The 26,926-nt window shown below is 42.8% G+C and overlaps 1 protein-coding gene across 3 annotated transcripts in view; it reads left to right on the top strand.

The window, feature by feature from the left end:
• The first annotated feature begins 2,586 nt into the window (after nucleotides 1-2,586).
• samd12 (sterile alpha motif domain containing 12) overlaps nucleotides 2,587-26,926 on the top strand; it is a 124,220-nt gene continuing 99,880 nt past the window's right edge. The window contains exon 1 of one of the 3 annotated variants that reach the window (XM_014177608.3): nucleotides 2,587-2,882. Coding sequence is in view for 2 of the 3 variants with exons in the window: in XM_014177606.3 (XP_014033081.2) it covers nucleotides 11,304-11,364 (61 nt within the window). In the remaining variant the exon portion in view is untranslated. Of the gene's footprint in view, nucleotides 2,883-10,571; nucleotides 11,365-26,926 lie in introns of those variants that run through there. The other 2 variants (XM_014177606.3, XM_014177607.3) reach the window with 2 other exon arrangements.

Here is a 26,926-nt window from a genome sequence, read left to right as displayed (position 1 = left end):
GTCAGTCTGTTACATCTGGAGTATTTCTCTGCTTCCGGTGCCTGGGGCTCTCTCTTCTCTCTCTCTCTCTCTCCCGGAGGACCTGAGCCCTAGGACCATGCCTCAGGACTACCTGGCATGATGACTCCTTGCTGTCCCCAGTCCACCTGGCCGTGCTGCTGCTCCAGTTTCAACTGTTCTGCCTGCGGCTATGGAACCCTGACCTGTTCACCGGACGTGCTTGTTGCACCCTCGACAACTACTATGATTATTATTATTTGACCATGCTGGTCATTGATGAACATTTTAACATCTTGACCATGTTCTGTTATAATATCCACCCGGCACAGCCAGAAGAGGACTGGCCATCCCTCATAGCCTGGTTCCTCTCTAGGTTTCTTCCTAGGTTTTTGGCCTTTCTAGGGAGTTTTTCCTAGGGAGTTTTTCCTAGCCACCGTGCTTCTTTCACATGCATTGCTTGCTGTTTGGGGTTTTAGGCTGGGTTTCTGTACAGCACTTTGAGATATCAGCTGATGTACGAAGGGCTATATAAATAAATTTGATTTGATTTGATTAGCAGCCCACTTGAGAGGATCTGCAGAGAAGAATGAGAGAAACTCCCCAAATACAGGTGTACCAAGCTTGTAGCATCATACCCAAGAAGACTCGAGGCTGTAATTGCTGCCAAATGTGCTTCAACAAAGTACTTAGTAAAGGGTCTGAATACTTATGTAAATGTGATATTTCAGTTTTTTATTTCATACATTTGCAAAACAATCTAAAAACCTGTTTTTACTTTGCCATTATGAGGTATTGTTTGTAGATTGATGAGGGAAAAAACGATTTAATCCATTTTAGGATATGGCTGTAACGTAACAAAATGTGGTAAAGTCAAGAGGTCCGAATACTTCCTGAATGCACTGTAAGTCCTTTTCAACATTGAATGACTATGCACTGCTAGATAGGATTTTAGACAATTTGCTGCTATGGTCTACAGAAGACTTAACATCACTAACTAACTCAATATTGTATTTTATTTTGTTGCTTACCGCTGCAGGGCATTTGTTTGTTATGATCACCAGAGGTAATGCTTCAACCTGATTGATTGGCATTGGATTACATACATAGCTTTGACTTGAGGAACAATGTGTAGTTTAAACAGGGATTGAGTTTCATGATTAACATCACTAACCAACTCTGATGAGATTACATAACAACGGCTTCAGGAGATGAACAAAGGCTACAGTGCACACCGTTCCATGTCTTGTGTGCCAGACACAGCATGATGACAAGACTAACCACATCAGAGCATTTTTTTTTACCTTTATTTAACTAGGCAGGTCAGTTAAGAACTAATTCTTATTTTTAATGACGGCCTAGGAACAGTGGGTTAACTGCCTTGTTCAGGGGCAGGACAACAGATTTGCATCTGCTTGGGGATTTGAACTTGCAACCTTTCAATTGCTAGTCCAACACTCTAATCACTAGGCTACCCTGGAAACCTGTCCATTAAGCTTGAATTGGGGACATGAACCCGACTGAACTCACATGTGGGCACATTGGCTGCATTTAGACAGGCAGCCCAAATCTGATTTTTTTTTTTTTACCTCTAATCAGATCTGAAAAATATCTGATGTGAAAAGATCTGATGTGATTGGTCAAAAGACCACTTAGTGGAAAAAAGATCTGAATTTTGATGCCTGTGTGAATGCAGCCCTTGTGACCATGTTTGACATCCTAAATCTAAAATACACTTGATACTGTATTAATCAACAAAAGATTAATCGGCTAAACTTGGTGTCAGTTTAGTCTCTGATATGTATTGTCCACTTTTATTTGAATAACCATACTTTCTATTTGTTATCTACTAATTTGAATGTCATTGTTATGGAGTTAAATCCTGGGACTTTGTTGATTAGTGAACTCTTAATAACCATAGCCCAAACCTAACAACAGTGTTAGACAAGTAAAGTTCACCTAACATTGCATGATTTCCTCTCAAATAATACAGGACATAATCTATGTGAACTGGTTGTATTGTGTTGGACAACATACTACTGTACCTAATCGAGACATTAAGCAATTTGTTAAACTTTTGATGTTCTTGGGAGAAAGAACAATTAATTAAATTATCTAATGTCTATTGAGTTGATAAAGATTTGCCCTTTCTGAATGCGGAATACACCTGACTTTGCTAATTCGTAAAACAGGAACATCATTTTTCTCAGAGTTCCTTGTTCCAGTGTATTCAGTACATGACGTATAATGTGGCAAACAATTCATTTTCTTTTTTCCTGGCAGTCTGACGCCATCCACAGTCTTTGGTTGACTTGTCTTTATTTATCTGCCTTTTTTTTCGCTCTGAAGTTTAAAGTTGAAGTGTGATAGACACAGGTTGCACACACACACCCGCCCACACGCACGCGCGCACACGCAAACAAATGTCCTTTGTGCTCTGAGGTATGTTGTGATGATTAAGCCCATCTATGAGGAACTGATTTTTCCTACCTCACCATGCTAGACTGGTAATACCACTAAATGTAACCCACCCAGTTAAATATAAACGTCAGTGATAAGGAGCATAACACCGCCCACAGCTACAGTAGCCTATGGCTTCCTTTTTCCTCGGCACATCTTTGACTGGAAGCCAAAGCTGATGCTTGTAGGAATAGACATTAAAAGATGTTCTGGAATACACTCACTGGAAATTTATTGGAATGTCAGATGCAGCGGGTACAATTATAGGAGCACCTTGGCTTTGACTACAGCATTGGGAGAGACTCCAGAACAGAGCGGGGCTTCTCACATCAGACACTGATGCACTGACAGCCTTCTTTAACACCCGCTGCTGGCTCCTTCACTGACTCCTACCTCTAAACGGGTTTTATATGCACACTTTATCTGTGAGTATAGAGTTGTTTTTATTATTTGAATACTGCTCTTAACATTAAGCGGGAATAGTATTTATTATTATTACATTTTTGATTGGCCCATCCACTACCGCCCCTCTTCGGAGGACAAAAATAACTGTTTTTACAGCTTTTTCTTTTTTGTTACATGTAAATTCTACACACATTTTAAATGACATGGCACTTAATTTTCCTACACGGTAGTTACATAGCAAGAATATAGTTAATAATAGTAGTTAATAATGGGAATAGTAGTAAATAATGTTTTGTACTGTAAGAACAATATAAGAATGCACTGGTTATAGTTGGAATCCATAGCGGTGAAACTGAATCTGAGACCGCTTTATAGCATCTGACTGTTTGAATTTAAAATCTGTGTTGAAAACCAATAGCATTACTGTTGAGTTAACTTTCCATCAGATAGCAGACCTACTGGATATAAGGATAACAGCACCACTTGCTTCACAGAGATGTGATAAGAGAGGACTGGTAAGATAATACAATGAATAGGAGTAGTACTCTGAGGGACAAAATAGTCAGTCCCCATTAAAACGTATTAGTCTTGCGGAGTTGGACAAATAACAATTTAATACATTTTACAATAAGGCTGTAATGTCACAAAATGTGGAAAAAGTCAAGGGGTCTGAAAACTTTCCGAAGGCGCTCTATCTATAATCGCTAACAAAGGACAAACGCGGAAACACAACAATAACGCTCCATTTCCAACAACTCCCAAAGTCTTTACCCTTTAGTAATGAAAAAATTGTAAAAGGTTGCACAATTCTGGTAACTTCTTCCTGTAACTTTCCCAAACTTCTCAGGTTTTCTAGAAATCCTGGTTGGAAGATAATCAAAATCAAGGGGGAATAAGCAGGAAATCCAGAATCCTCCAACTAGAATTGTATTATTATTATTTAACTAGGCAAGGCAGTTAAGAACAAATTCTTATTTACAATGACGGCCTACACCGGCCAAACTCGGACGACGCTGGGCCAATTGTGCACCGCTCTATGGGACTCCCAATCACGGCCGGTTGTGATACAGTCTGGTTTCGAACCAGGTTGTCTGTAGTGATGCCTCTAGCACTGAGATGTAGAGTCTTGCGCCACTTGTAGAGTCTTGCGCCACCTTTTTTTAAATCCCTGTATGTACAGGGATTAGGAGAAAGTGATTGGTAGCAGGATAAATAATAATAATATAATAATAATAATAATAATAGTAAACAGTATGGCAGCAGCATAAGTGGTGGGTAGGTCTGTGCACGGTGGTGTGTGTGTGCGTGTGTGCGTGCGCGCGCGTGTGTGTGGTGGTGTGCGTGTGCAAGAGTGTCAGTGTAGGCGTGATAGGTGGATATACATGTAAACAGGGCTGAAAAGTGACTGTTAACAGGAATACATAAATACTTATGGTAACATACTAATGGTAATATATACATGTATTTAGGAGTAATAGTGACCAGTAGCAGGATAAATAGATAGATACTAAATGGTATTGGCAATCAATAACCAATGAACAGCAGCGTAGTGGTAGTAATACACTTAAGCAATAATACTTTTAGCAGCAGCGTAGATGTGAGGGGGAGCAGTAGTTGTTTGCCATTTAACAGTGTTATGGCCAGGGGATAGAAGCTGTTTAGAAGTCTGTTGGTCTTAGCCTTGATGCACCGGTACCACCTGCCAGAGAGGATCATGGAGCACAGTCCGTGTCTCGGGTAACTGGAGCCTTTGGCAATTTTTCAGGCCTTTCTCTGACACTGGGAGCTCAGTACCAGTGATGCTCTGGGCTGTCAGCACCACCATCTGTAGGGCCCTCCGGTCGAGGGCGGTGCAGTTACCATACTTAGTGATGTGGATAGCGAGGAACTTGAAGCTCTTGACTCCTCTCGACTGTAAAAAAACCAATAATGAAGCTATTCACTGAGTATACTAAACATTATGAACACCTGCTCTTTCCATGACATAGACTGACCAGGTGAATCCAGGTGAAAGCTATGATCCCTTTTTGATGTCACTTAAATGCCCTTCAATCAGTGTAGATGAAGGGGAGGAGACAGGTTGAAGAAGGATTTTTAAGGCTTGAGACAAATGAGACATGGATTATGTATGTGTGCCATTCAGAGGGTGAATGACAAGACAAAATATTTAGGTGCCTTTGAACGGGGTATGGTACTAGGTGCCAGGCGCACTGATTTGTGTCAAGAACTGCAACGCTGCTGGGGTTTTCACGCTCAACAATTTCCCGCGTGTATCAAGAATGGTCCACCAACCAAAGGACATCCAGCCAACTTGACACAACTGTGGGAAGTATTGGAGTCAACATGGGCCATCATCCCTTTGGAACACTTTCGACACCTTGTAGAGTCCATGCCCTGATGAATTGAGGCTGTTCTGAGGGCAAAAGGGGGGGGGGTGCAACTCAGTATTAGGAAGGTGATCCAGTACGAGTCAGTGTGCAGGGGTACGAGGTAGTTGAGGTAATTGAGGTAATATAGTATACTGCTCAAAAAAATAAAGGGAACACTTAAACAACACATCCTAGATCTGAATGAAAGAAATAATCTTATTAAACACTTTTTTCTTTACATAGTTGAATGTGCTGACAACAAAATCACACAAAAATAATCAACGGAAATCCAATTTATCAACCCATGGAGGTCTGGATTTGGAGTCACACTCAAAATTAAAGTGGAAAACCACACTACAGGCTGATCCAACTTTGATGTAATGTCCTTAAAACAAGTCAAAATGAGGCTCAGTAGTGCGTGTGGACTCCATGTGCCTGTATGACCTCCCTAAAACGCCTGGGCATGCTCCTGATGAGGTGGCGGATGGTCTCTTGAGGGATCTCCTCCCAGACCAGGACTAAAGCATCCGCCAACTCCTGGACAGTCTGTGGTGCAACGTGGCGTTGGTGGATGGAGCGAGACATGATGTCCCAGATGTGCTCAATTGGATTCAGGTCTGGGGAACGGGCGGGCCAGTCCATAGCATCAATGCCTTCCTCTTGCAGGAACTGCTGACACACTCCAGCCACATGAGGTCTAGCATTGTCTTGCATTAGGAGGAACCCAGGGCCAACCGCACCAGCATATGGTCTCACAAGGGGTCTGAGAATCTCATCTCGGTACCTAATGGCAGTCAGGCTACCTCTGGCGAGCACATGGAGGGCTGTGCGGCCCCCCAAATAAATGCCACCCACACCATGACTGACCCACCGCCAAACCGGTCATGCTGGAGGATGTTGCAGGCAGCAGAACGTTCTCCACGGCGTCTTCAGACTTTGTCACGTCTGTCACGTGCTCAGTGTGAACCTGCTTTCATCTGTGAAGAGCACAGGGTGCCAATGGCAAATTTGCCAATCTTGGTGTTCTCTGGCAAATGCCAAACGTCCTGCACGGTGTTGGGCTGTAAGCACAACCCCCACCTGTGGACGTCGGGCCCTCATACCACCTTCATGGAGTCTGTTTCTGACCGTTTGAGCAGACACATGCAAATTTGTGGCCTGCTGGAGGTCATTTTGCAGGGCTCTGGCAGTGCTTCTCCTGCTCCTCCTTGCACAAAGGCGGAGGTAGCGGTCCTGCTGCTGGGTTGTTGCCCTCCTACGGCCTCCTCCACATCTCCTGATGTACTGGCCTGTCTCCTGGTAGCGCCTCCATGCTCTGGACACTACGCTGACAGACACAGCAAACCTTCTTGCCACAGCTCGCATTGATGTGCCATCCTGGATGAGCTGCACTACCTGAGCCACTTGTGTGGGTTGTAGACTCCGTCTCATGCTACCACTAGAGTGAAAGCACCGCCAGCATTCAAAAGTGACCAAAACATCAGCCAGGAAGCAAAGGAACTGAGAAGTGGTCTGTGGTCACCACCTGCAGAACCACTCCTTTATTGGGGGTGTCTTGCTAATTGCCTATAATTTCCACCTGTTGTCTGTTCCATTTGCACAACAGCATGTGAAATTTATTGTCAATCAGTGTTGCTTCCTAAGTGGACAGTTTGATTTCACAGAAGTGTGATTGACTTGGAGTTACATTGTGTTGTTTAAGTGTTCCCTTTATTTTTTTGAGCAGTGTATGTACATGTGGGTAGGGGTAAAAGTGACTAAGCAATCAGGATATACAGTATAATAAACAGAGTAGCAGCAGCGTATGTGAAGTGTGAAAGTGTCTCTGTGTGTGTGTGGCATCAATATGCGTGTGTGTGTGTGTCGTGTGTGTGTGTGTGTGTGTGTGTGTGTGTGTGTGTGTGTGTGTGTGTGTGTTGGAGTGTCAGTGTAGTATCTGTGAGTGTGTGGGTAGAGTCTAGTAAGTGTGCATAGAGACAGTGCAAGGGAGTCAGTGTAAAACAATTAAGATAAATAAATAATAAAGGGGGTCAATGTAAATTGTCCAGGTAGCCATTTTATTAACTGTTCAGCAGTCTTATGGCTTGTAGGTAGAAGCTGTTCAGGTGCCTTTTGGTCCCAGACTTGGCGCTCCGGTACCTCTTGCCATGCGGTAGCAGACAGAACAGTCTATGACTTGGGTGGCTGGATTCTTTCAAAATGTTTAGGGCCTTCCTCTGACACCACCTGGTATAGAGGTCCTGGATGGCAGGGAGTTCGTTCCCAGTGATGTACTGGGCCGTACGCACTATCCCCTGTAGCACCTTGCGGTCGGATGCAGAGCAGTTGCCATTCCAAGCGGTGATGCAGCCAGTCAAGATGCTCTCAATGGTGCAGCTGTAGAGGTTTTTGAGGATCTGAGGGTCCATCCCAAATCTTTTCAGCCTCCTGAGGGGGAAGAGGCGTCGTCGTGCCCTCTTCACGACTGTGTTGGTGTATTTGGACCATGATAGGTCCTTAGTGATGTGGACACAGAGGAACTTGAAGCTCTCAACCCGCTCCACTACAGCCCAGTCGATGTGAATGGGGGGCGTGTTCGACCCTCCGTTTCCTGTAGTTCACGATAAGCTTCTTTGTCTTGCCCACGTTGAAGGAGAGTTTGTTGTCCTGGCACCACATTGCCAGGTCATTGACCTCCACCCTTTAGGCTGTCTCATCATCGTCGACGATCAGGGCTACCATCGTTGTGTCGTTGGCAAACTTAATGATAATGTTGGAGTCGTGCGCGGCCACGCAGTAGTGGGTGAACAGGGAGTACAGGAGGGGACTGAGCACGCACCTCTGAGAGGCCCCTGTGTTAAGGGTCAGCATGGTGGATGTGTTGTTGCCTACCCTCACCCACCACCTGGGGCGGGCCGTCAAGATGTCCATGATTCAGTTGCAGAGGGAAGTGTTCAGTCCCAGGGTCCTTACCTTAGTGATGAGCTTGAATGCTGAGCTGTAGTCAATGAACAGCCTTCTCATGTACTGTAGGGGTTCCTTTTGTCCAAGTGGGAAAAGGCAGTATGGAGTGCAATAGAGATTGTGTCATCTGTATATCATCTGTTGGGGCGGTATGCGAATTGATGTGGGTCCAGGGTTTCTGGGTTGATGGTGTTGATGTGAGCAATGACCAGCCTTCCAAAGCATTTCATGGCTACAGATGTGAGTGGGACAGGGCGTTAGTCATTTAGACAGGTTACCTTGGCATTCTTAGGCACAGGGACTATGGTGGTTTGCTTGAAAGACGTAGGTATTACAGACTGGGTCAGAGAGTGGTTGAAAATGTCAGTGAAGACACGCATTCTCTGGTAGGCTTACGTCACTGGGCAGGGTTTCCCTTTGATCTGTGATAGTTTGCAAACCTACGCACTATGCAGTAGTGCTGTGAGCATCATGCTTGTGAGCCTATGGGAACACACACACAGAGATAGAAATGTTGTGATACTGGGAAAAAAATATGAAAGACACTTACAGTTCCAGTGATTTTTGTTAGGTTTATCCGTTTTTTCTCTCCAATCCCCTGGCACGTACAGTTTCAGAAAAGGAAATTAAGGAAATCTTAAATATTACAAATCTCAACACAAAATATGCCTTGTAATAACTTGCTAATTGGTGTTCCAAATTAAACACTTCCTAAAATGTGGAAATTGCCTACACGCCCCACAATTCTTTGAGAGGCAGTTGCTGTGCACCCCAGTTTTCCAGCAGCAAGTGATAACAACCAAAATGACTGTGTACAATCAAAGCATATTGAATTCTACATTCTACTATTGTATGAACGATTCCCGAATGTATGGAGTAACACAATGGCTGTCGAAGGTAAGATAACTCAATGTTGTTTATTAAAATTGGTTGTTTATTTTGTTTCAGCAGTGAGACGAGGCATGATATCACTGTCTATGGATGAATCAACCTGATATAGGCAGTGAGGGGATTCAATTATCTGGCCAGGGTTACCTCGTTGGGAGGATTCTGTACTGGGTGAAAATTGAGGAAGTTATTTTAAGCAGGCCCGGGTTGAACTCATTGGGCGAAAGCTGGAAGGGACGAGCGCCCTTCTCAAATGGAACAGTAATCTGCGCCGCTCTGTCATTTTGTCAGCAAGGCAGCATTGTGCATCTTCCAGAAACATACATCTCTTTTCCATCAAATAAAAGTTCACATTTTCTAACTAGTTTTCATTGGGAAGGCAGATAAAGCATTTTTATCAAAAGCAATCACTTTCGCATGGGAAAACACAGAATCCTAATAATAAATACATGTGCTTAAATACGTCACTTTTGTTTTAAGCCGACTTCGCACGAAACCGATCAACTTTCAGCCGGGGCAAAACACACCTACACGGGAGCCTGTGCGAGATTAATCGAACCCTCAGTGATTTCATTAGTTTTGGAACTGGGCTGACTCCTGGGCGTGAGCCAGGTGCCCCATTCAAAGCCAAGGCGAAGTCGGCTCAAAACAAATGTGAATTATTCTAGGCTAAGTAGGATTCTGTGTTTACTTTTCACATGCAAAAATTATTGCTTTTGATAAAAATGTTTTATATGCCTTCAAAACATAGATTTTATGGAAAAGAGATGTTTTTGGACGATGCACCATGCTGCCTTGTTGACAACATGACCGAGCCGCAGATTACTGTTTCATTTGAGAAGGGCACTCCTCCCTCACTGCATTCATGTCACAGGCCATTGACCGGTGCACAATGGCTAAGGTTAATAGAACTCCCTCAGTGATGGGTTTCTTGCACATTTGTTTCTTGAACGGTAGTCTTAATGGAGTTGCCAATAACCAGATGCATCCGGTTTTAAGGGATACAGCTAATTCAACCTAGCTTCCTTTTTTGCTGAAAAACAGAATTTTTTTACTCTGCCCAATATCTGTACTCCTTGTATGGAGGTGTCGAATTTGGTCAACAAAAATTGTAATTACTAATTTGTTACATGAGGTATATTTGATTAAATAGAAGTAATGGTTATGTTGTTACGAATGCACTGATATATGCGGACACACATTTTGGCTATTTACCACAAAATGACTTTATATTGGAGCTGTTCCTGTGGTCAAAGAGCTAGATAGAGGACTCATCACCATTTTAAAGTAGTCATCTGGGTGGGGATTCCTATGAGTTGGGAGTAATCAGCCAATGAAGAAGAAAATGTACTTCTTTAAAATGGAGATGGGCAGTAGCGCTGCCCATGCAGTCACAAACTTTATAATAGCGCTGATAGAAAGATTAGTCCTCTATCTACCTCTATGGCATGTTGTTCACATCTGCCCTCTCATGAGCTAGAATGGTCCTTCCCTCCTGCCTTCCATCTTTGAGGACATGTATTTCCATTGTTAGAGCGGTCACTCGAATATCTTGTCAATATAATAGACAATCCTTGGTTACCTGCGCTCAGTTTGTGAACGCCTGTGATTGGACGATATTGCAGTTGCCGCGCTCTGTAGATTTTTGGCCTGGTCATCAGTCATCTATCCCTACAGTGCAGTTGATATGGATACCACAATGGTGTTCGCAAAGAGGGAAAGGAGTCCACTCACATGGTATACAGATCGGTATTAATACGAAGGCGTCAGTCGGTATTTGAAACCCTGTGTAGCGTTGCTTCGAAAGAGCTGTGATGAAAATACTAGAGAATAGGTCTTTGTCTTCAATAATGATTTGCATTCTATGTCGGTGTGGGTAAATTTAGAGCAACCGTTTGCATAATTAGTCTAAATTTGTGACGCGCGCTGTTACCGTGCGGTGCTTGAGGTCTGCACCTGTTCACTGACATGCTGAAGCCCGTGGTGAGTGCTCCATCCGCGTAGGAAACATCACTTTTTGACATTTTAAATCCTTTTATTTGCATGAACTAGATAGCGCGATATTTCTGCCGAGTATTTACCGTAAGGTCTGGTTTAGCAATTATTAGGAATTATGCCGTGTAGACAAGCGAACGGCTTTGTTCAGACCAGTGATAACAGCCTTTAGTTTCATAAGGCGACGTTGGGGACATTCTGTGAAGGCAAGGCGCTATAGATCGCCATAGTGTGTGCAGTTCCGCGATGCTCGGCCAGTCACCTCACCTTATTGGAGGCATCTTGTGGATCCAGAATCCAATGAGAGGTATGTTTGGTGGGTTCATAACCTAAGGGAGTATACTTATAATGAAACCCTTCTCTGTGTCAGGTGTGACGAGAATTCTTGTGGACAGGTTGCCTATCTCATGATCTTTAAGTGTTGCCATGCACTGATGCTATCACTTTCAATCCTAAACGGTCTCTCTGGTTTCACTTCTCCAGTAAAAATGCTGAACCGTGTGATCATCATGTGTAATGTTAAGTGTGTATCATTCATGTGTTGTCCTGGGTCACCCCTGCATCTCCTGGGATTGAAAAAAAATGATGTAGTACTGGTGAGGAAAGAAGTCCAAACTCCTATGTAGCCCATATGACCAGACTGCAGACTCAGGTCTATTCAACATGTCCTTGCACTAAATGTTGTTATACCGTTTAACATTTTCTCAACGACCAACTTCGCTGTGGTACACTTAGCTATATTTGCAGATAAGGTATGCCTTTATCTGCAGAAATGATTCTGACGCTGCAATAATCTCTTGCTTTGCAGAGATTGTGTGTAGATATGTGAACTGCACGTCAAAGGAATTTCTAATCACGCCCAAGGTCAGGTCTTATTCTGCTAAAGCTCCCCAAACATCCTTGTAATGCACTGGAGATTGTATTTGGATATTTCTTAGTCTTGCGCAGAATATGCAGCTTTTCCACACTTTAAATAAGGATGCCCCCATGTCTAGACATTTAATTCTTACTATTACTAATACCATATAGGGCCTACGTACAGAGAGACAAAATGTACCTTGATCCTACTCTCTAACCAGCAAGAAAGTCCTGTAACGAATATAAATGCGTGTAGGCTGTACTGTGATTGAGTCCTTTCTATGCTGAGTTTAAACAACCTGGATTCAGGGGTAGACAACATAATAAACATAAATCCGGGACACTCCATTTAGAATGATATGGTATGTATTCATTTGTGTATGTCCATTATGGTTGGGCGGTATCATGATTTTCATACCGTCATAGTCTTATATCGGAATATGAGGCGGCATATTGACAGGTTGTGTTTTATATTAAAAGTCAAGTGATTTTTGTTTTGTTGCTTCAATAGAGTGATCGGGGACGTGCATCTATAGTTTTCCTTCACAGAAAATATACTGAACAAAAATATGAACGCAACATGTAAATTGTTGGTTTCATGAGCTGAAATGTCCATATGCACAAAAAGCTTATTTCTCTAAAATGTTGTGCACAAATTTGTTTACAACCCTGTTATTATTTCTCCTTTGCCAAGATAATCCATCCACCTGACAGGTGTGTCATATTAAGCAGCATGGTCATTACACAGGTGTACCTTGTGCTGGGGACAATAAAAGGCCACTTTAAAATGTGCAGTTTTGTCACATAACACAAAGCCACAGTTGTCTCACGTTTTGCGGGAGCCTGCAGTTGACATGCTGACTGCAGGAATCTTTACTAGAGCTGTTGCCAGAGAATTGAATGTTAATTTCTCTACCATAAGCTGCCTCCAAAGTTGTTGTAGAGAATTTGCCAGTGTATTTCTGTCTGTAATAAAGCCCTTTGTGGAGAAAAAACTCATTCTGATTGGCTGGGCCTGGCTCCCCAGGGGGTGGGCCTGGCTCCCAAGTGGGTGGGACTACCCCATGGCTGCCCCCCTGCCCAGTCATGTGAAATACATAGGTTACTGCCTAATTATTTTATTTTTAATTGACTGATTTCCTTATGAACTGTAACTGAGTAAAATCTTTTAAATTGTTGCGTTGTATATTTTTTCAATATGTCAAAATTGTGAGACAGCCTATGGGCAGACACCGTGCCTCCCTCAATCTTCACACACACACCCTTGATTAAAGACCAGTGCTGTTACAAATGTGCTGTCCTACTTGATGGTGACTCTATGTGATGAAGCCTAACTTAATACTGCCGTGAAAACATGTAGAGCACATCATTCTCATAAAGTTGTCTGTGATGTCATAACTGGTGTCGCTTCATGACAAGTGATACGAACAGTCATGACATAATGTCCTGCTGCATGATCTGCTGTATGACAGTGAAAGCTTATCTTGCACATACTGACATAAGTTGTTATGACTGCTTATGTCATCTGTTGCATAATACTTGGGACAGTGAACTGTTACAGAACATTGCTTAACACAATGCCCAAACCGGACGTCCGCCATTGTGCGCAAATTGATTTTGTCCCCCGAAACTAAACGCGATTACCACACGCATGTTGAAATATCAAAACAAACTCTGAACCAATTATATTAATTTGAGGACAGGTCGAAAAGCATTAAACATTTATGGCAATTTAGCTAGCTAGCTTGCAGTTGCTTAACCCTTGATTTAAAAACAGTGTTTACCCCTTTGGCCGAGCCTGTCCATTCCCTTCAGTCTGGCCTCTCTCTGCTCAGCCTCTCTAATGCATCCTACCCCGACCCTCCTCACTGTGCGTCCATTCAGAAGCCTAAATCGAATCCCACAGTTTCGCCCGGCCCAGAGCCCTGGCGTCAGCGTGGCCTCTCAGCCCAGGGGAAGATGCTGGCTACACTTCCCGAGGAACCTGACAGGCTCTTTGTTGCGCCTCAACACTAGCCTCTTTCACTTCGTTTACTCAGGGCTTTGTTGGAAGCACCCACAGTATAGGGAGAAAACACTTTTAACAGCACCTACGTGATATCATACTTAACCTCAAAGCTGTGGTTGTCAGTGATACACAAGAATATTCATCTTTTCTAGCTATTTCTTCTGTGTTCTAGTCATTCAGTAGCCTTATGTAGTACATTACAACCTCAGTAGTATCTTTGGCCATATTCTAGTCAATAAAAGTGGTTAGGATGGAAAATATATTGTGCCAGATTCGTTATGGTTTCAAAATACCCACAAATTGTCTTCATATTCACAGAGCAGCCTATATTTTGTCAGTCACTAATTAGAGAACCTCCTATTCCTCCCACTGAGCTTGTGTAACTGCCAATTTACTGAAGTGGATTAGATGTAAATTGGAAGGCGTCTTTTTTTTTTTTTTTTTACACAGACGCACACTCAATTTATATACTGAGGCAGAGTCACACACATAGATACAGGGATGAGGTAACACAGTCTAATTCTAGACCTGATGAATATGCAATTGACGCAAGGCACTGAGAGCACGTGTCTGCTGATGTCTCCCATGTAACATCAACTCCTGTAGTTTTACTGTCTGTCAAAAGAATCTATTCACTCAGTCAAGCATGAATTACCTTTTTAAAGGGGCTTTCACACCAAATTGGTTTGGTGCATTTTTTACGAACTCTACATTTTAACCCCTTCATTTGGTTTGTTTGCACTCGGGAGCTGAATATATACTGAATATAGCCTATTCACACAGCCGTTAGAGTGGCTATTGTGCCGTTTCCTCATGCATGTTGTTGAAAGGTAATATGAAGGTTGGGACAAAAGTGATGCTTCATGATAATCATAAATGGATTGCATGGACACGTGGTTTTGTTCAGGAATGTTTGTATGTTTGATATTTTGTCAATGTGAAACCACCCGGACCAAATGGATAAAAAAAAAATATATATATATAATACAATAAATAAAAAAAATATAAAAAAATAATACAAGGTAACAAATAGTCGAACTCTGATGCGAACTAGAGCTCAAAACAGTGTGTGAAAACGCCCTAAGAAAATACTAGGGAGAAAAACAACTTAAAGTAGGACTGTCCTGGACATGCCAATTACCTTTTTAGAAACTCCTCTCTTAGTTATAAATATGATTCCCGTCTCCTTTTGAATAAAGGATCCATCCAGAATGGCACCCTATTCCCTTTACAGTGCACTAGTTTTGATCAGCGCCCTGGTCGAAGGTCGTACACTATAATGGGAACAGGGTGCCATTTGGGACGCAGTATTGAGAGTCATGGTGCACCCTGCTGTGTACTCTGCTTTGTAACAGCTCTGGACAACCATGAAGTCTGCCGAGTCCCATTCTGCTGCGTGGTTTGAAGTGGCTGAAGTGAGACAATTTCAGATTCATTGATATAAATGTGGGCACAGATGAGGGACTCGATGTCAGAGGAAGTCCGTAGAGGCTTATTTACTGAATTTTTGCATACGATATATTTTTTTTGTGCCATGACATCTTTCGCACGAGGTGAGCGAGATGTCTTGAGGTACTGTAAGAGCGATATCTTGGTAAGGAATGACATTTTATGCATGATGGAACACCTGAGTTAGAATACACTCTGTTTACTGGGTTATAGAGATAGATAGTCTCTATTCCATTGGGGTTGTTCAGACGTCACAATCCTATTACAACCAGGTACAGATTTTTTTTAAAGACGTCAGGGAAGATACCAACTATACTCTGGTTGGTATCTGGGCACATAACCAGCAGTCTTTGTACGTCTTTTTAGCGACCAGATAATCCGGCCATGAAGTCTGACGTCATAAGCATGCCTTTGTAACCTGTTTTGGTTTCTGGGAAATGTGGCTTCTTGAGATTCACCTAACACAGTCATTCAGGAGGGCACTTGCCTTGCCTACTGTACTCACCATATAGAAGGACGAACGTTTTAGGGGTTGCAGAAAAGACCCATGAGTCTCCTCATACCTATGGGTTGGACCAAGCTTTAAAATCTGCAGCTGCTGATGTCGAAAAAGTACAGAAACCCCCAAAGCTTATTTTTCCGTCACGATTATTCTAGGCACTTAGTTTTTTTTTGTTCTTTGCCGTTGCTAAATTGGGAGTGTTGTGGCAACTGCTGAAATATTAAACACGGTCCTTATGCTCCAAATCGAGCCTATAGTCTATTTTCGTATTTGACTCTGTTTGATGCCCAGCGCTAATACTGTAGCTTACTGCCTCAGCTACACACTCAACGGTGTGAGTTAAATTTTGCACATTTGTATTCAGAGAATGCATCAGTTTCTGGTTCACATCGGACAGCCTATCAGAGGCCAGCCTGGGGGCCATGGTGGAGCCGGGCAAAGTTTGAACACTTAACTTTTGATAGGATGTCAGGGTGAATTAGGGAGAGAATTGTGATATGTCACAAACTTCAGTCAGTCTGAAAGTGCATAGCCGGGAAATGAACTCATCAAGCCTGCCATGCCCAAGCACTTCCTGTAGGCCTAGATCAGGTCTTTGGCGGTACTGTCAGGCGCATGGTTAGTGGCATCAAAGGTTGTTTCTGTGTACTCTAATACTGTATATTCTAATGTTGGAGCCGACCCATGCATCTCAAGGTTGTAGATGACCCATGTAGACAGAGTTGACCTGTGAAACTTGATGTGCTAATAACCCATGCAGTAACAGTATTGACTCATACCTGAACTTTGCAGCAACTGAGTTGACCTGTCAATCCTGTAGTGACAAAGCTGACCCATGCATGCCAAGGCCCTGTTAGCTGCGACGGCTAAATGCATCTCAATTCAAGTAGCACAGTTGACCTATACATTATGAGGCCCTGTACAAACAGCCTATGGCAAAGAACTATGCCAGAGCATCCTGGCGTGACCAAAGTAGAGTAGCTGGTATCGGTATGAGGGTAAATCCATTTGAATTCAATCACATTTTGACAGCACACCTTGTGATTTGAACGAAACCTACCATCCATTTTTGCCCGTTGTAGAATTTTGTATTTTTTTTTTGGGACCTGATTGCCAAAATCAAGGTACTCAAATCTGACCTATTTTGCAGACCCCACCATCTGTGTCTTCATCACTGGAAAAGATGAACAGTTGAGATTGATATAATTTAAAAGCTTACAAACAGGTTTGTCAAACTATTTGATAATTTGGTTTTAATCATTATTTTACCTTAAACGTCCATTACCTAAAAATGCCTAAACTCTTCTTTTTTTCCCCTTCATATTCGCATATGGTATAGCTTAGCTCCTATTTGACATCTTCTGAGGTTTGGTGTTGTGCCTGCCATCATTTGAGACACAACATGCTGTTGAATACAGGGTTGGTGTCATGTTTTGGCTTATGAATGTACTAAATCACAACTTTCAAATGGTACCACAAAGATGGTTGGACGTCCACACATCAGAGAATGTTGACTTGAATGGGAATATGTTTTAAATTATACTGGCAACATTCCATAGGAAATCTATTGCAATCATAGAAATATAGATAATATGAAATACATGAGCATTTAAGTTCGAAGGTGGGTGGACAGGCGGTCATCTTTGTGGTAGTAAGTAGAAGTTAAAATGTCAATGGTGTAACTGCAAAATTGCAGTGGTCAGAAGGGACGGGTCCGTTCAATGATTGAAATGACACCCACAAATTATCAAACCGTTTAAAACCCCTGTTTTGTAATATTTGAAATGATATCAAACTCAACTGTTTATCTAATACAGTGATGAAGACCAGTATATCATGGTATGGTGGGGTGTGGAAAATGGGTCAACTTTGAGCTCCTTTTTCTATCCCGAATGTATTGGATTTCATGTCCAGAAAAGTCACTTTCAGTCCAATTCTTCCATGGGCAAACATGCATGGAAGGTTTTGTGTAAATCAAAAGGGATGCTGTCAGAAAGTGATTGAATTCAAATGGATTTAACCATGCATAGCTGTATATAGTAGTATCTACTTTTTGCCACAGGCTTTGTGTACGGGCCCATTATGTGTTAGGAAAATATGTGACCCAAACATGTGACCCATGTAGTAACAATATTGACTCATCTGTTTAGTGTGATTTATGTTTTTAGTAACTCCGATCAACTGAGATCACCTACTCATCTCAATGCTCTTGTGACTAAGTTGACCCATGCATGTCAATGCCCCATTGGCTGAGATGACCTATGCATCTCAAACTGAGCTAGCCATGACATTTATAGATGGATGACAAAGTTCCTCTCAAACCCCCCCCCCCCCCATATAGGCACATGAGGTGAAGATATGGGACAATGAGCTCCTCTTTCCCTCTTCAAAGAAGTTCCAATTAGTACTTTAAGCAAGCGTGTAACAAGGATCTGACTGTGCCTTCCCCCTGCTGATAGAGAATGTGCTCTTCAAAGTCCCTAGGGTAGTCGGTTGGTGACACACACACACTTACCCTTTTGGGGAGATTTAGCAGGCTTCTCTGACTGTGCTTGCAGAGACTTTTGCTTACAGTAGAAAGGGAGAATCAGTGTTGCCCAGTGTCATTTTTGTCGATAAAATTTGGGCAGTGGGCCTAGGACTGTATTAGTATTTGGATGGGCTATGAAGAGAGATGCCCGAGTGAACCGCAGATGGAAGAAGTTAGACTGCATGGAAAGATAAAAAAAAAAAAACATTATTCACACTTCCTCAGTCCATAAATCACAAAAGTTGTTTGCGTTCAGAGCATCTATAGAGAAGTAAAGATGATTTTTCTGCAGCTTCTGAAAAGGCTTATTTGTAGTTAGTGCTCGACGCTACTGTTAGTATATAAAAGAGCCGCTGCAGGGCTGGCAGCAGAGCCTATGAATTGTCATTTTACTGGAGCCCAGTCAATCCCTGACTCCTCTTCAAGCCCCCCTCAGGGTCTCCCCTGGTACAAATGGGGAGAGAGAGAGCGCTCACCCCCGTTTCCCCTGTACGCCCTCTAGCGGATCACTAATTAGCTTCACCTTTGGAAAATGTCCCGGGAGTTGGCTGCTGAGGCCCCATCTGTGCTGTACAGGGCTACAGTCAGTTGGCCTCTTTCTCCAGGCCTGGTTTCTGGGTCATGCAGTGTGCACAAACAATTCACTCTGCTCTACTTTGACAGCGAAGCCAGAGTGCCCGGGGACCAGCTCACACTGAGCAAACTTCACTTCTGATTATACTGGCTTCTCTTTAGATCTGTGGGTTCAAATATGACTCTGGATACCTGTAGGGAAAATAAAACCTGTATTTATAGTACAGATTGACTTTAAATAGCCTACTTGTGTTTCCACAACCTTAACCACCTTGTTTCACCCTTCTATATTGTCTTCAATCCAAACTTTGATGTTGTTGATGCTGATATGGTGGCTTTATGCAGCCTGACTTAAAAAATATCTGTAATATCTGAAAGTCTGTAATGCTCATCACTGTATATCTTTAAGTAAAATTTGAGATCGAAGTTGTATATGACTTAAAATCAGGGTCTATGCTCATCTCATACTGTTCCTTAGCTCGCTTCTAGTACTATACACGATTCAATCACATCTGCCACGCTGATCCTCAACACCGGGGCCCCTCAGTCCCCTCCGGTACTCCCTGTTCACCCATGACTGCATGGCCAAGCACGACTCAACACCATCATTAAGTTTGCCGACGACACAACAGTGCTAGGCATGATCACCGACAACGATGAGACAGCCTATAGGGAGGTCAGAGACATGGCAGTGTGGTGCCATGATAACAACCTCTCCCTTAACGTGATCAAGACAAAGGAGATGATCGTGGACTACAGGAAAAGGAGGGCCGAGCACGCCCCCATTCTCATCGATGGGGCTGTAGTGGGGCAGGTTGAGAGCTTCAAGTCACTTGGTGTCCACATCATCAACAAACTGACAAGGTCCAAACACACCAAGACAGTTGAAGAGGGCACGACAATGCCTATTCCCCCTCAGGAGACTGAAAAGATTTGGCATGGGTCATCAGATCCTCAAAGTTCTACAGCTGCACCATCGAGAGCAATCGCCTGGTATGGCAACTGCTCGGCCTCCGACCGCAAGGCACTACAGAGGGTAGTGTGTACGGCGGCGTACATGACTGGGACCAAGCTTCCTGCCATCCAGGACTCTGTACCAGGCGGTGTCAGAGGAAGGCCCAAAAAATTGTCAGACTCCAGCCACCCTAGTCATAGTGTTCTCTCTGCCGGAGCGCCAACTCTAGGTCCAAAAGGCTTAACAGTTTCCACCCCCAAGCCATAAGACTCCTGAACAGCTAACCAAATGACTACACAGACTATTTGCATTTACTTATCCAGAGCAACTTACAGTAGTGAATGCATACATTTCATTTCATAATTTTTTTTTCTGGGCTGGCCCCCCGTGGGAATCAAACCCACAACCCTGGCGTTGCAAACACCATGCTCTACCAACTGAGCTACAGGGAAGGCTAGTGATACGGGCAATAAACTGTTCCTTCCCCTTCATCACTAATCCACAGCTCTCTCCCCTTATCAGTGCTGCCATGTGATCATCTTCCCTACACTTAGCACATTCCAAGCTTAATTGCACTGATCATATCCATTCCTCCTACAGATACCCATTAACTGCTGGTGTAGACCCTAGACTATGGCACCCCTCATGTCTCTAGCATAACTAATGATTAATCATATTTAAAGTTTAGAAATCTGAACTCGTCACCTCGTTACTGTTATTTATTGTTGCTCTTTTAATTATGTGTAATTTTTTTTCATTTGTATTTTTATTTGTTTACTTCAACTGCATTATTGGTTAAGAGCATGTAAGTAAGCATTTCACTAAGGTCTATACTTGTTGTATTCGGCGCATGTGACAATAAAATTTGATTTGACAAGATTATTGTTGTCTGAAGCTATACCATTACGACAGCGTGATATGAGTCCTTTTATACAGGTGATAAAACACAAGGACATTGGGACGAGCTATTCCAGGGCTGGTATGTTGTAACACTCGTACGACCTTAAGATTCATGACCAACCTTTGTCCTTCCAGACCATTGATAGAGTAATGCCAACTGCCAAGATGGTGGGTCTATGTATTTTCCATTCAGCTCTTTCTCTCTCTTTCCCCCTCATTGACTCTGCCTCACGATGTACGCACAGCACATGTCAGAGAGGAAGGGGGGGGGGGGGGGGGGGGGGGTGAATGTTCTGAGCTATATATAGTAACTGTTGCAGGGAAAAAAGCATCCTTTTTCTTCAACCCCCACCTACCCCACTAAGCCGCCCTCCAACAGGACACAGACCAGGCAACTCTCCCTCCATCCTTTCTTCACATCTCCGTCCCTCACCTCTCCTTCCATCCCTCGCCCTCTATACCTTTTGAATCTCTCTCTATCTCAGTATTGCTGTAACTGTACAGACACACTTAACAGAGAATGCATAATGAATTGCTGCTCCAGAATGGTTGAACACCAGTCATGCAATGAGTAACGATATGGAGAGGGGGAAAGAGGGAGAGAGCAGGAGGAGAGCTCCGTGCCCTGCATCCTAAGTTGCCTTTGTTTAAAACATGGCCCTCTCATGTATATTGCCCTTTCTATTTGAAGGAGAATGCATCATGGTTTCTGCCTCGTTCCTCTCAATCTTGGAAGTCCCAGAACTAGGGTGAATACCGGAATATTGTTTTACATTGTGGGATGCAACCCGTCTGCCTAGGGAGACTACTCAGAGCGTGAAACTGAAACGACACCAGATGTATCTGGTAGTCACCTAGCCTTGTCAACAAGTCAGTAGGCTGATTAAAAATGGTGATAAGGAGGTGTCATTGTAAGGGTTCAGTGGAGTTCATGTTTTGCTGCCATTGCGTGTTTACTATTGCTTGGATTTGAAGCTCTCAGGGGTTTATGTCTAGTTGTCTAATGTACATTTTGTTTCTATCAGCTCAGATTTGAAACACACTTCTCTCACATTGAATTATTTATTTGTTGATAATACAATAAACAACAACATAAACGCAACATGTTAAGAGTTGGTCCCATGTTTCATGAGCTGAAATAAAATATCAATGAAATTTTCCATACACCCAAAAAGCTTATTTCGCTCAAATTCTGTGCATACATTTGTTTACGTCCCTGTTGATGAGAATTTCTCCTTTGCCAAGATAATAAATTCAGCTGACAGGTGTGGCATATCAAGAAGCTGATTAAACAGCATGATCATTACACAGGTGCACCTTGTGCTGGGGACAATAAAAGGCCACTCTAAAATGTGCAGTTTAGTCACACAACACAATGCCACAGATGTTTGGAGGGAGCATGCAATTGGCATGCTGACTGTAAGAATATCCACCAGAGCTGTTGCCAGGTAATTGAATGTTATTTCTCTACCATAAGCCGCCTCCAACTTCGTTTTAGAGAATTTGGCAGTACGTCCAACCAGCCGCATACCACGTGTATGGCGTCGTGTGGGCGAGCGGTTTGCTGATGCCAACGTTGTGAACAGAGTGCCCCATTGATTGCGGTGGGGGTTATGGTATGGGCAGGCTACGGACAACGAACACAATTGCAATTTGAATGCAGAGATACCGTGACGAGATCCTGAGGCCCATTGTCGTGCCATTCATCCGCCACCATCACCTCATGTTTCAGCATGATGATGCACAGCCCCATGTGGCGAGGATCTGTACACCATTCCTGGAAGCTGAAAATGTCCCAGTTCTTCCATGGCCTGCACACCCACCAGACAATGTCACACATTAACCATGTTTGGAATGCTCTAGATCGACTTGTACGACAGGGTGTTCCAGTTCCCGCCAATATCCAGCAACTTCAGCCATTGAAGACAATGTGAAGGAGATGTGTCAAGCTGCATGAGGCAAATGGTCACACCAGATACTGACTGGTTTTCTGATACACGTCCCTACTTATTTTTTTTGTATCTGTGACAAACCTATGCATATCTGTATTCCCAGTCATGTGAAAACCATAGATTATGGCCTACTGAATGTATTTTAAATTGACAGATTTCCTTATGAACTGTAACTCAGTAAAATCTTTCATTGTTGTATGTTGCATTTTTATATTTTTGTTCAGTATAGTCTTGTAGCCTATAATTGTCCCAATCAAATCCGGCAGGACTTTGTCCAGTAACCCTTTGTGGTATCCTCTGCTTTACATTGTCGTGGACTGAAATGGTAGAGCTTCTGCTTCAGGTTCTGACGGGCGTCTTGCCTCCTTACTCTATTATAAGGAAAAACACTTTTAAAAAAAATTTGTTTTCCTTGTTGGGTTTCCTGTAATCTCTTGGTGACAGTGGCCCAGAACAGACTTTGGCAGCTCTCCCCCACCTGGCATCGCTCCAACATGACTTACATCAGATTTATGGACGTGTCATTTTTCTTTTTTTATCTCCCCCCCCGACACAAATTTGCCTGTCGTGGAAATGTATGAAAATAATCAAAAATACTGTGGGGTTAGACTGGATTAGAGTGAATGTGTTTTTAGAGATTACAGTCAAGGAAACGGTTTTAATCTTTGACCTCGAGCAAAGAGTTTGTGCATTTTATTTATGTGTGTAAGGTTTGGATTTTCAAAACTATTCCATGGTAAGGCCTGACAGTACTTTTCTGTCTGTTTTTTTATTAGACTTCAAATAGTGCCCACAATCTACATTTTATCAATATGTGTGATTTATGTAATGAATGTCAGTGTTATAAAAAGCTTTGGACCTAAATGTTGAATGTCCTCAAAGTAAGATAATGTTGGCCACTCTACCAAAGGATGTTATCTGCTGCCCTCTAGTGATATTCTAATAGAACAACATGCACCAAGAACTCAAATGTGGTACAGTTTCAGTTAGTAAAATGTGGTGCGGCATTTTCATTTACCGGACATTTTGAGAAATTTACCAGACCCATATGCATCGGGTGCGTATCCTGATTAGGGCGTCCACCCATGGTGCTCAGAATGACAAATCACATTTAGATTATGGTCATTCATATTAACAGAACATGCAAGTTGAGGATGCAACGATCTACTGTCCTTACCGAATTCTGATGCGCACTTTGAAGGTGTTAGAATAGCTGTACACGTTTACTTTTCCTCAGAGAACAAGATGAGTAAAGAATAGCAAAATCACTGGCCCATGTCAATCTACTATCCCCAAAGTAGAAAAGTTTACATATTCTATTGGTCAGCCTGTCGAGAAAGAAATGGCCTTTCCCAAACAAACTCTGGGACGATAGATCCCAAATTCATACAACCACTAGGCCTAGGCTAAAAAACACGTTAAAAAGCAATGAGTCTGATGCAACTGATCAGATCATTTAGCTTAAAAATGTTTAATTGAATATTTCATCACAAGTGCAGCAATGCACACAAGGCACTAGGCAAGTTAAGTAATAAGTTGCATTGACTACACTAAGTGTTTAGCATGATTTTTGAATGACAACTGTAGCTCATCTCTGTACCCCACACACACAATTATCTTTAAGTCCCTCAGTCGAGCAGTGAATTTCAAACTAAGATTCAACCACAAAGACCAGGGAGGTTGACATTGACTATCTGAAGTTATTAATAACACTTTGGATGGTGTATCAATACACACAGTCACTACAAAGATACAGGTGTCCTTATTAACTCAGTTGCCAGAGGGGAAGGAAACCGCTCAGGGATTTCACCATGAGGCCAATGGTAACTTTAAAACTATTTTCTCCCCATTTTAAACTCTGAGGATGACTCAACAACATTGTAGTTACTCCACGATACTAATCTAAATGACAGAGTGAGAAGAAGGAAGCCTGTACAGAATAAAAATATTCCGAAACATGCATCCTGTTTGCAGTAAGGCACTAAAGTAAAACTGCAAAGAAATGTGGTAAAGAAATTAACTTTGTCCCTAATAGAAAACGCTATGTTTGGGGCAAATCCAACACATCACTGAGTACCACTCTTCATATTTTCAAGTATGGTTATGCTTGTCATTGGCAAGGACTAGAGTTTTATTTTTGGGGGGGGTTAAAAATAAACTGAATAGAGCTAAGCACAGGCAAAACCTGGTTGTCTGCTTTCCAAAAGCTGAAGAAGATGCGCACATCCAGGTACCTTTTTGCAGGTGCTGGAGTTGAAGGAGGAAAACGCTGCACACTGCTGCTCATGCTCCCAGGTCTTCATCAGGCATCCATATCCCAGGTGGGGGTGGAAGGTCGTATGCATGTATGGGCAGTACTCAGTGAAATCACTTCCTGAAACAGGAGGTAAAAATGTATAACAGGTTCACAGTATAAAAGTATATGACCATACACAAGGAATGTGATCAATATTTACAGTTTTTATATATATCACACAAAAGTAGGTGGATTTGGCTATTTCAGCCACACCCGTTGCTGACCAGTGTATAAATTTGGGCACACAGCCATGCAATCCCATAGACAAACATTGGCAGTAGAATGGCCTTACCGAAGAGCCTGGTGACATTCAATGTGGCACCGTCATTTTTATTTTTATTTCACCTTTATTTAACCAGGTAGTTGAGAACAAGTTCTCATTTACAACTGCGACCTAGTCAAGATAAAGCAAAGCAGTTCGACACATACAAGAACACAGAGTTACACATGGCGTAAACAAACTAGATGTCGACCGATTGTGATTTTTCACCACCGATAACGATTATTGGGGGACCAAAAACCGCCGATGCCGATTAATCGGCCGATTATTTTTTGTAATAATGACAATTACAACAATACTGAATGAACACTTATTTAACTTAATATAATACATCAATAAAATCAATTTAACCTCAAATAAATAATGAAACATGTTCAATTTGGTTTAAATAATGCATAACAAAGTGTTGGAGAAGAAAGTAAAAGTGCAATATGTGCCATGTAAGAAAGCTAATGTTTAAGTGCCTTGCTCAGAACATGGGAACATATGAAAGCTAGTGGTTCCTTTTAACATGAGTCTTCAATATTCCCAGGTAAGAAGTTTTAGGTTGTAGCTATTATAGGAATTATAGGACTATTTCTCTCTATACGATTTGTATTTCATATACCTTTGACTATTGGATGTTCTTATAAGCACTTTAGTATTGCCAGTGTAACAGTATAGCTTCCGTCCCTCTCCTCGCTCCTACCTGGGCTCAAACCAGGAACACATCGACAACTGCCATGCAGAGGAAGGGAAACAACCACTCCAAGTCTCAGAGCGAGTGACGTTTGAAACGCTATTAGCGTGCACCCGGCTCACTAGCTAGCCATTTCACATCGGTTACACCAGCCTAATCTTGGGAGTTGATAGGCCACACGGGCCGGGCTAGCAAGCTAGCAGAAGGGCATTATAGGTACGTCGCAACGGAAGAAGTCTGTTGTAGCCCCCTCATGCGGAGCCTCCTCGTACGGTTCCGTCGGCAGACCAGCCGTGATGGATTTGTAGGGTTCCGTGTGGTAATAACCAGGCATCCTCTACTGACGGGATGAGGTCAATATCCTTCCAGGATACCCGGGCCAGGTCGATTTAGAAAGGCCTGCTCGCTGAAGTGTTTTAGGGAGCGTTTGACAGTGATGAGGGGTGGTCGTTTAACCGCAGTCCCATTACGGATGCAGGCAATGAGGCAGTGATCGCTGAGATCTTGGTTGAAGACAGCAGAAGTGTATTTGGAGGGCAAGTTGGTTAGGATGATATCTATGAGGGTGCCTGTGTTTATGGATTTGGGGTTGTACCTGGTAGGTTCATTTGATCATTTGTGTGAGGTTGAGGGCATCTAGCTTAGATTGTAGGATGGCCGGGGTGTTAAATATGTCCCAGTTTAGGTCACCTAGCAGCACAAGCTCTGAAGATAGATGGGGGGCAATCAATTCACATATGGTGTCCAGGGCACAGCTGGGGGCATAAGATGGTCTATAGCAAGCGGCAACGGTGAGAGACTTGTTTTTGGAAAGTAGAAGCTCGAATTGTTTGGGCACAGACCTGGATAGTATGACAGAACTCTGCAGGCTATCTCTGCAGTGGATT

Source organism: Salmo salar, chromosome 27, assembly GCF_965601325.2.
Source record: "Salmo salar chromosome 27, fSalSal1, whole genome shotgun sequence".
Lineage (NCBI taxonomy): Eukaryota > Metazoa > Chordata > Actinopteri > Salmoniformes > Salmonidae > Salmo > Salmo salar.
Note: the sequence above shows the minus strand (reverse complement) of the source record. Positions and strands in the feature narration are given on the sequence as shown.